We start from the raw sequence: 10809 nt of genomic DNA, 5'->3' as shown, positions 1-10809 counted from the left end.
AAGTACCAAGAAATACATGCTATAAACCTCTACAAAGGTTTTATTACTGGCTTCTTTACATTAATACTGTTTTCATTTGTGCAAAAACATCCAGTTACAAGTCATGTAACTATAAGTAACTTAAATGCATTCTAAAATTGGTTACAACAATAACCTAGCTTACAAAAATGTCATAGGAAAGTAAATAACCCATAATACATGGCAGAAGCCATATTACTCAGTGGACACAGCGAGTTGTGTACATAACGCACCTTATTTACATGGTCTCTAAACTGGATTACAGTGGTCATTGAATCTAAAAAGCTCTAGAACGTCATTCTAGACAGTCCTCAAAAATATTTTTTTTTCTACAAAAAGAAAAGAAGGACTGCACAACAAGTGCATTTTTTCTAACAGTCTAAAAATCTTTAGGACAGAGATGTTGATAAAAAATTATAAGGATGAGGTGGTGGAGTCTAGAACTTCTCCTCCATTACAGATGGTTGGGGTGTAATGTGCACTGGCTGACGCTGAAAATAAAAAACACCAATAATAAATAAAACATGTATAGGCTTTAGAATAACAATACATGCATAGTAAAACATAGGAATTACAGAGGTACTTTGTTTGTAAACCCTTCAGAATTTTCTATGTTTGTGCATACATTTGACTAATGTAAGATTTTTATACATGTCCAAAGAGTAGATAAAGAGAACCCAATCAAACAATTGAGTAAAAAACATCAGACTTGATTATTTCTTTATTGAGGAAATATTATCGAATATCACATATCTGTGAGTGGCAAAATAATGTGAACGTTTGCTTTTAGTATCTGTTATGTTTTAGTAATTGTGATTAGTCCTGAACATCAGCTTGGTGAAATGCTAACCAATTCTTCCCTTCCCTCCTATGCACTGCTTGCTCTCTATTCTTCCACAACATTTATATTGGATTAAAGTCATGACTTCACTTGGCCATTCCAAAACATTAACTGTATTCTTAAGGCCCTATTACATATTTCGGAGCAAGTGAGCACCGACCTGTCAGGTCAGCGCTCACTTGCTCTTCGTTCCCTATTACATACGCCGACAGCATGGGGTGGCCGTGTGGAGGTGCGGAAGGGGCTACCAGGCAGCCAACATGAGCTATTACACAACGGGATTATCAGGCGGAATGGCTGGTAATAGGCCCAGTATGGCCGATAATCACTTAGTGTAGTGGTACCCTTATTTGACCATCCTATAGTAGAGCAACTTGTGTGCTTTGGGTTGTTGTCTTGCTACAAGACCCATGTCCTATAGATATTCAGCTCATGAACAGAGATCATGATATTTTTGTTAAGAATTTGCTGGTTTAATTCAGAATACATTGTTACATCAATAATGGCAGGCATCCTGGCCATAATGTAGTAAAACAGCCCCCAAACAATGATACTATCACCACTGTTTTCAGATCATATTAGGTTTTATGCTGGAAAGCAGTGCTTTCCTTTCTCCAAACATATTGCTTCTCATTTAAACCAAAAGTCTCTGTTCTGGTCTCATCTGTCCAAAATATTGTTCCAATAGCCTCATGGCTTGCAGTTGACCTTAGCAAATTGTAGATGTTGTTTTTTTAGATAGCAGCAGCTTCCCCCCTTACAAACCTGCCATTTCCACCATTGTTGTTAGTGTCCTGGTGACTGTGGGGAATTTTAATTCTGATGCGAGTTTGTAGACGCCGGCCCCTTTATCCCCCCGCCGCCCGCAGCATAGGTTACTTGCTCGGTGCCGCGGCTGCATCTGAGGCTTCCGGCTCCCGTCAGTCCCGCTCAGCCAATCAGTGCACGGCCCCGCCACAGTCACTAATTGGCTGAGAGGGACCCACAATAGCCAGGAGCCTCAGATGCAGCTGTGGCGCCAAGCAGATAACGTATGCTATAGGTGGCGGCGGGTTAAAGGGGCCGGCGTCTACATACTTACAGCGGAATAAAAATTCTGCTGCGGTTATGTAGCCCCCTTGAAGATCAAAGTACCAGGATTCGCAGCGGATTTCTCTGCAAACTCGCTGCGTGAAATCTGCTGCGAATCCGGTATGTTGAAGCTACCCTAAGAATGTTTACCATGGATAAAGAACGAGCTTGCAGTATTGGATTACCAGTGGCTGACAAAGTTGGATGCCTTTTTCTAAAACTTTATATTAAATCAATTTGGATGGAGTTTATCAATATTTCTGTAATTAATGCCGGCCAATTTCCCATTGACTTCAATGAAGTGCATTATTATATTGAAAGTATGCCTGCATTTTCACATCAAAATTATGGCGGTATTTTATCTTCATTTTAAGGTGTGTAAACATAGTATTAGAATTGCATTAACATACAGTTTCAGGTATGCTGAAATAGTGTGACTTGACTGATAGACTTTATGAGAGCATGGTACTGTAGAAAACATCAGCTAGTGTAATATTTCTCATTAGCTATGTGATTGTGTTTGCTGCATAGTGGTTTTATTGTCCATCCAAGTTAGTGTTTGTCATTGATTCCTGGTTTCCAATACTGGTAGTTTTCAGAGTGATAATAAAGATTTCTAGGAAAACAGTCTGCAAAGGAAAGCTTAAATGAAAAAAGTATTGACAGCACACTTGATATAGGATCTGCACTACGGCAAAGAGGAATAGGAATGGACGGGTAAGTGTGTTCTGCATAACATGCCCTATTTCTAAGAAATACCAGATACACTGATGCATAACATAGCAATAGGCCATAGCTATAAAGTGTTAATCAGCCAACTGCAATCCTGAACTGCAGTCATAAATCTCCGGGGGGCCGAGGTGCAGGGAGTCACAATGCCAAGCCAGCTTGTGGTTAAATATATTGCCACAGAAGAGAGGTCTCCTCTGGGGCTATATACTATAGGAATGCTGCCATTATATCATTCATCTAGTTAAGAAAAGGCTAGTAACATAATTACTATTAAATGTTTTCAACAATGAAGGCTCTAAGCTATGTATGCCACTATACAATGGAATACATCAGAGCATTAAAGAGGACCAATCACCTAAAAATCACTGTCCCTATTATCAAAGGAAATCTCTCCCTAAGTCTATCTATGAAGATACAGACTGCCTGTGCAGTCTGTATCTTATCCCTTTACCCAATTCTCTTGATTGCTGAACGAGGGCCGGGCGCCGCCATCTTGATGACGTCACTTTGTGTTTCACCGCTGGAACGCAAGTGACGTATTCAAGATGGCGTCGCCCGGCCTTCCAGCACCGAACAAGAGGATCAGGTAAAGTATAAGCTACAGACTGTAAAGGCAGTCTATTTATGAAGATACAGACTGCCTTTGCAGTCTGTATCTTATACTTTACCTGTTCCTCTTGTTTGCTGCAGCAAGGCCGGCGCCGCCATCTTGATTACGTCGCTTACGTTCCACCGCTGGAGCGCAAGCGACGTAATCAAGATGGCGGCGCCCGGCATCGGACTGCAACGGACAAGAGGATCAGGTAAAGTATAAGATACAGACTGCAAAGGCAGTCTGTATCTTCATAAATAAACAAAATGAAAATACAGACTGCTGTTGCAGTCTGTATCTTATACTATACCTGTTCCTCTTCTTCGGCCCGGCCGCCGCCATCTTGATTACGTTACTTGCGTTCCACCACTGGAACGCTAATGACGTAATCAAGATGGCGGCGGACGGGCTTGCTGCCGCTGTGGATGACGGGAGCTTCCTGTCTCGAGCCGGCTCTTTTGAAAAGAGCCGGCGCGAGACAGTGAATTGGAAAGTGAATAAAACAAAAACGCGGCTAAAAAAAATAATAAAAGTATTTACAAATGTTAATTAAATAAATAATTACATTGAATTAGAAAATAAAAAATTTTTACATTTCTTCCGTGATTGGTTCTCTTTAAGTCAGAGGTAAAAATTCAGAAAATTTCTAATTTATTTTTAAAAGTAGCGTATTTTTCGCTTTAAAGGACACACCAGATGATAAGACGTACCTAGGTTTTAGAGCAGGAAAAATGGGAAAAAGCTGTTCGGTACCACACTACACAGTAAAGAGAGTTTGTCTCCATTCATTGTGTAGTGGTTATGATATTTAACTGCAGCTCAGCCTCCATTCAAGTGAATAGGAGCTGAACTGCAGTTACACCTGTATATTGCTATGGGCAAAATGTATCAGGTTGTACTGGGAGCAGTGGTGCAAGGGAGTTAACCCTCAATAAGCTTCAAAAGACTATAGGTCATTGAATGGTAACTCCCTGGCACCACTGCTCCCAGAACACCACATGTACTGGGTAGCTTACTAGAGCGTAAGGGTGGGGGAGGGGAGACCACCATGGGCACGCATTATAAGCCAAAAAAATAACAAATTACTAGACAGATATGAGAAATACAAGGGTCAGCTGAAGCAGCAGCTGCTGTCAGATCACTGCAGCCGCTGCAGAATATCCACTTACCCACTGCGATGATCTGTCAGAGGCTGCTTCAGCTAACACTTGTTTTTCCTCATGCTGCCAGTGAAGGTGAAGGCTGGAGGAGTCTTCCCAGGGCTGGGGCAGAGCGGCGGGCATTTCCCCAGCAGCGGGAGCTGCAGCTTTTTAAACTTAGTGCCGGACGCTGCCAGATCAGCGAGCGGGGCAGCCGGCACTGGAGGCTGGTCAGCAGTGGAGGAGAGCTTCCGGGCTGGGGTAGGTTGGTGGCCATGTCCCCAGGGGGCTGGAGAGTCAGCAGCAGTGGCAGATTGAACACTACACCGGCTGATCGGCAGGAGGGTGGGCAGGCTGGAGGAGAGGTTCTGGGGCTGGGGCAGGCTGGTGGCACCTTCCCCCACGCTAAGGAGAGCCCACAGCGGCATGTTTGATTTATAAGACGCATTGAGTTTTTCCCCCCACCTTGGGGGGAAAAAAAGTGCATCTTATAAAGTGAAAAATACAGTAATAAATAAATTCTTCAAATATGATAAATTCATAAATTAGATTTATATATTGCATGTAAAGATTTTGCTAACATACCGTACATTAAAGATTTATTTATATTGTACAACTGCTGATGAAATGTAATATACTTACACTGGGAATACGTGGTTGCAGTTCCGCTGACACTGAATCTATTTAAATGGAGTCTGTGCGTTACAACATTTTTCTGTGGTTGAAATAGAATGATATGAACTTTCGGTGCAAACAGGCAACCCAAGACTACGAAACCACTTAGACTTACAGAAATGCACATGGTCGTAGTTTGGACCTGAAATGGAATAATAATATTTCAGTCACACATATTTACTCTTCTCTCATCTTTCTGTTCACAATTTACATAGGAGAAACAGTTGGCACATATGAACTATAATTAACAAGAATTCATCGAACTTGTCCAGTTAGCATATAGAACATTGTCACATAGGACATTCAAACTTCGGTAAAATCATTTTTAACATGGATCACAATCCATGGTGAATATTTCTACCCCACGTTTTTTTCCCCCCTTCATTCATAAGGGGGACATTTATGAATGATACGCCCAAGATTTGCCCCTTCTCCCTGGCGTTGGGCGGGCTGGGGGAGCGTGGGGGGGCGTGACGAGGCAGGGAGGAGGCGTGGCCTCCTCCCACGCCTCATTTATCATGATTTACACCTGCTCGCAGGCGTAAATTATGATCCAAATAAATGGTGTAGATTTAGTACGCCGGGCGCTGGTTCGGGAGCCCAGCTGGCCGGATTCACTAAGAGGCGTGCACCTCTTAGTGAATCCTGCTGGGGAAAAGGGGGCGTGGCCTAATATAAGACCAGCGTACACTGCTCTTCATAAATCCCCCCCAATGTTCCTACTTACGGATATTATTGGGAAGAGCCATCCGTTTTATTGTTAATGACGGCCGCAAATAATGATCATGATTATAATTACAATCTATTATTTATAGATTGCAAGCCCTTGCGGACAGGATCCTCTATCCCTATGTACCAGTCTGCCATTTATCTTACTCATGTGTAGTGTTGTGACTTTCTAATGTTCTGTTTATCACCTCCTATTGTTGTTTAGCTCTCTGGAATCAATAAATAAATAATAATAATAGATGGATGTCATCTCACACTAAAATTCCATAGTGGGAACTCAGCCTTAAAGTTAGTAAACCTTAGGTAACCTTGACTTGCTCCTTACAAAGTAATAGCTTTCTGCATGTGCTATAGTATGTCCTGTAATATTGTGCTGTATAATTGTGTTGCGGCTGACATAGTCCATGTGCCTGCCTTGCATGTTGGATAATAGCAGGTGAACTGCTACATATTGCACAATGTGGAGGTTGGATTTAAGTATATCCATAAAAGGGTTTAAGTTTGTGCCAACAAGGGACCTGTTCTGAAAGCATGCAGTGGTCAAAGTCCCAGGATATGCTCTCAGCAGGATCTGTGGATCCTTGGGATCATGAAAGAAAGAAGCTGACCCATAAATAATTTGTAATATATCCTTCTCCAGAAATAACTTCAAAAATGTCTTTGATATTCCAGCATAGATATCAGTTCCCCCCTTACCCTTACACATGTGTCATTGCTAAAGACTTCTCTGATAACTGTATGGTGCCTGTAATTATCCAAGCAATTATCCACATTTTCATCATATAATAAGTTAAAGACTATATTACAAAACTGCAAAAACCTGTAAGTCATTAATATCTATTTTTGTATTGCCTTCAATAACAATTTTATAAAAAATTCTAATAAACTTACCCTGTAGTCACTGGATGTCACATAAAATATTGGAAGAAATGCGAGCCATATTATACACGTTGTGTACATTGTAAATCCAATAAACTTGGCTTCATTGAAATTTTCCGGGCACTTCCTTGTTTTGAAAGCATATACAGTACATAGTATCACTAGAACCACATCATATGTTAAAGATATCAGCATACTGGAATCTTTCACGTTACATTTTAATATGACAGTTTCCCTTTTCTCTGCAAGAGTATACCGTCTGGTGCCTGGATATTCCAACATAAGCCATACACACACAATAACAATTTGAACAGAGATGAGGCTTAAGCAAATTATGACTTGAGATTTGGGGCTGATAAATTTGGGTCTTTGAGCACCTTCTTTCACACCACTGAAGATCCGGGCAATTCTGTTTGTCTTTGTTAGAAGAGCTGAGTAGCAAACTACAAAAGAAGTCCCCAGACCCAATCGCCGTAGAGTACATATAACTGGGGAAGGTTTGGCTATGAAGAAAAATGTCATACAGTAACACATAAAAACTCCAATCAAGAGGATATAACAGAGCTCACGTCCAGACGCCTTCACCAAAGGAGTGTTGTTGTTCTTGATAAAGACTCCTCCGACCAGAAATGTACAAGTGAACCCAAGGCATGCGATCGTTACTGGACCTATGGCCCATGCATCTTCCCATTTAATATAGTCTTCTGGCAAATCAAAGCATCCGGTTAGGTCTTGGGTAGGCCATCGTCCTGGTCCACAATCAACACATGTGAATTCATCTGCAAGATATTGATATGTTTCGCAGGGAATACAGATCCAACAACAGACATCTCCAGGTTGCATGTTCTTCATTTCATTTGGAGCACATGGATCGCTGCATTGTGATGTTGGCACCATACTTTTTGACCATTGTATGACATCTACATCGAGAGATAAGGTCTCTGCCCACTGACCTATTTTTAGGTATGAGTATTTGCCATTATTATACTGAAAATTGAAGACGTTATATAATCCAAGGCCATCTCCGTATGCATCAAACTTTACAATGCTGTCTGCACTGGGTGGAATAAATGGAGCTGCGGCGAAAAAAAGAAAAACATTATCATTTATATGTTTCTAAATACTTATGAACTAGCACAATCAAATACAGGTAAATATATTGCATATACTATGGTTAACCCCCTGTAAAGCCTATAAAAGTTTACAACTTAAATTGCACTAAACATTATTTCCTAGATTTATTAAAGGGTTTAAAATATAGACTGGTGTGAATTGCACACAGCAACCAATCACAGCTCAGCTTTCATTTTACCAGAGCTAAAAGCTGAGCTGTAATCGGTTTTATGGTCATTTTACACCATTGTATATTTTACACACTTTCATAAATCTCCCCCATTGACTATATACCTTACATTTGTGGTCACATGTAAATAAAATTACATACTTTTCTATCTGTACTGGTTAAAAAGGGCATTGTCTTTGTAGACAAATTAGTGTAACTACATAAGTACAGTTTTCTTTTTGACACCATGTCATTCTCCAACACATATACACAGTATTTTGGAATGCAACACACTTTACTGCTTCTTAGACTGGTGTATCACTCAGAGAGCATGCCCGTCTTTATACTTGTGTTCCTATGGAAGGAAGAGGGAAAAGGAAAGGGAAAGAAGCAAGTGAAGGCAAAGAGAAAGTAAGGTAAATAAAAAGGTATTGAAGGAAAGACACACCTAAAGTTATAGCCTTCTACATAGCTACAATTTTTTAAAGTGTCACTGTTGTTACAAAAAACTTTTGACATGTCATAGTGACATGTAAAAGGTTTTATTCGGTCCAGGCTTCATAGAGCTCCATTATAGGTCTGACACTTTTTTCTAACTTCGAGCAGAGAGTGGAGGCACTGTGGCGCGTCTTCTCCCCACTTGTTCTCCCGATTGGTCAGATCAGACCTGGACTGATCAGAACTTTGTCCCTGTGACATGTCAAAATTTTCTGATCTCATTGTTAATATTGGGCCAAGGGTAAAAAAAAATCCTCAAAGAACAGTCACTATAAATAATTGCTAAATGTATATCAACAGTAGTTTGAAGAATTTGCAATATAAAAGGATTATATAGACCCGACATTAATGTGTCAGTTATCAATTATAAACCACCTTAAAAGGGTTGTCCAGCTGAATAAAATGTAACCCCTTGGTGTACCTTGATGTAACTGTACATTTCTGTTATTTCTGTTTGATGCTAATTTCTCCAAAGTTTTCCTAAATTTGGGATTTTCTTTTTTAAATAATCCCTAAATGTATCAACAAAAATTTATCACTAACATAAGGTCTCAATATGATTTCACATATGCCTTGCTTTTATAGATTAAGCCATCCAGTTCCAAGATAGCGTTCTTTTTGTGATTACGGAAATGAGCTCCAAAAGTCCAGGGGTATTCCCCTAGGATGCAAAAGACCAGCTAAATGTATATCCCACAGCTTGCCTACAATACCCAGTGCTCACTTCTTTCAACCTCCAGCTAATAATATAAAGATAAAATAAGGCATAACTCACTTAACTAACCCCCTGTCCCTGCAATTTCTGCTATCTCCTGTCCTTCGCCTCCTGGCCCTTGTCTTGGAAATGCCTCCTTGTCAATCAGTGCCTGGGGTCGTCACCACTGTGACCAAGGATTGGCTGAGTGGGCACCTTCTGTGTGTTGGATTGGACACCAGAAATTGGAAGTGGCTTGGTGTAAACAGTAGTAGTGAGGATTGTGGTATGAGTATGGCTTGTTTTTAATTTTAACCGAATTTCTAATAGTGAAACAATACATCAGAGGGGGCAGTGGCACAGTACATTAATGGGGACAGTGGCACAGTACACTAGAGGGGAGAGTGACAATACATATGGGAATTGTGGCACATCATCAGGGGACAGTGGTATAGCTCATTTGGGCATAATTGCGCAGTATATTAGGGGACAGTGGCACCATTCAGTAGGGGAGCAGTAACATCAGTAAGTTCCTTATGGGGGTACATTAGCACAATAAAGTGATGTAAAGGGGCACAGTGGCACAATTAGTTTCTTCAGTATACTATCACCCTGCTTAATCCCTGCCATGTCCAATGCTGCTGCTTTAGTTCTATGTGCCTCTGTTTTCTTCCTTGCAGATATTACATGCTCAATAATTGGCTTCAGGGGTTTTGTACCATCTACCGTTGAGGCCATTGATTAACTACATAGTATGCAGACACATACTGTTTGCAGGGAACTAATAAAGGTGGAAGGGAGGATCGGAGTGGCAGTGCACAACACAGAGCAGATAATACTATTTTTTTTATTTTTGCCAGTATTTTTAACAGTCAATAACAGACTTTATTTTACTTTTTAAATAATTCAGACAATCCCTTTAATGGGTCATGGTGAGTAAGGATCCAAAGACAACTGGGCAGCGAATTATGCTTAGATGAGGTGGGACCAGGAGTAAGTTACACCCCTGGCTGTGTGTAAATGTATAACCCAGTTCCTCTGTAAGTGCAGTGTTCACAAGAAACAAAGGTTTCATCTATTTTCTCCTCCTATGTCCTCATTGCTGCAGTCTGCCGATGGATTCCCTTTAAGTTCTTTTTGATAGGAATCTCTCTAAGCTTTCTAATTTGGAAAATGAATCAGAAAGGCATAATAACTAGAGATGAGCGAACCTTGAGCATGCTCGAGTCGATCCGAACCCGAACTTTCGGTATTTGATTAGCGGGGGGTGCTGAACTTGGATAAAGCCCTAAGGCTATGTGGAAAACATGGATATAGTCATTGGCTGTATCCATGTTTTCTAGACAACTTTAGAGCTTTATCCAAGTTCAGCAGCCCCCGCTAATCAAATGCAGATCGTTCGGGTTCGAATCGTCTCGAACCCGGTTCGCTCATCTCTACTAATAACCTAAACTGAATCCAACTATTCTTGCCTTTACTTTTCAAAATGTAGAAATTACAGTCTGTGCATTGGCTTAACTCATATGTCCTCAACTGTTGTCAGCAATATGTTCATGAACAAACTTTCTATTTTCAAATTTAATATGATGTGACATTTTGTGACCTGACATGTCCACTTTTATCATGGCATCGAGATGACTCCTGTCTAAAGGCTGTCAA

At 40.7% G+C, this 10809-nt stretch overlaps 1 protein-coding gene across 1 annotated transcript in view; it reads right to left on the bottom strand.

Moving 5' to 3' along the window:
* Window positions 1-432: 432 nt before the first annotated feature.
* The window catches only part of GRM3 (glutamate metabotropic receptor 3), a 94262-nt gene continuing 83885 nt past the window's right edge, over window positions 433-10809 (bottom strand). Inside the window, exons 3-5 of the mRNA XM_069956162.1 lie at window positions 6689-7752; window positions 5036-5210; window positions 433-509 (exon numbers count right to left, since the gene is read on the bottom strand). Coding sequence (XP_069812263.1) covers window positions 433-509; window positions 5036-5210; window positions 6689-7752 — 1316 coding nt within the window. The remainder of the gene's footprint in view (window positions 510-5035; window positions 5211-6688; window positions 7753-10809) is intronic.

This window comes from Dendropsophus ebraccatus, chromosome 1 (genome assembly GCF_027789765.1).
Source record: "Dendropsophus ebraccatus isolate aDenEbr1 chromosome 1, aDenEbr1.pat, whole genome shotgun sequence".
NCBI classification, from domain to species: Eukaryota; Metazoa; Chordata; class Amphibia; order Anura; family Hylidae; genus Dendropsophus; species Dendropsophus ebraccatus.
Note: the sequence above shows the minus strand (reverse complement) of the source record. Positions and strands in the feature narration are given on the sequence as shown.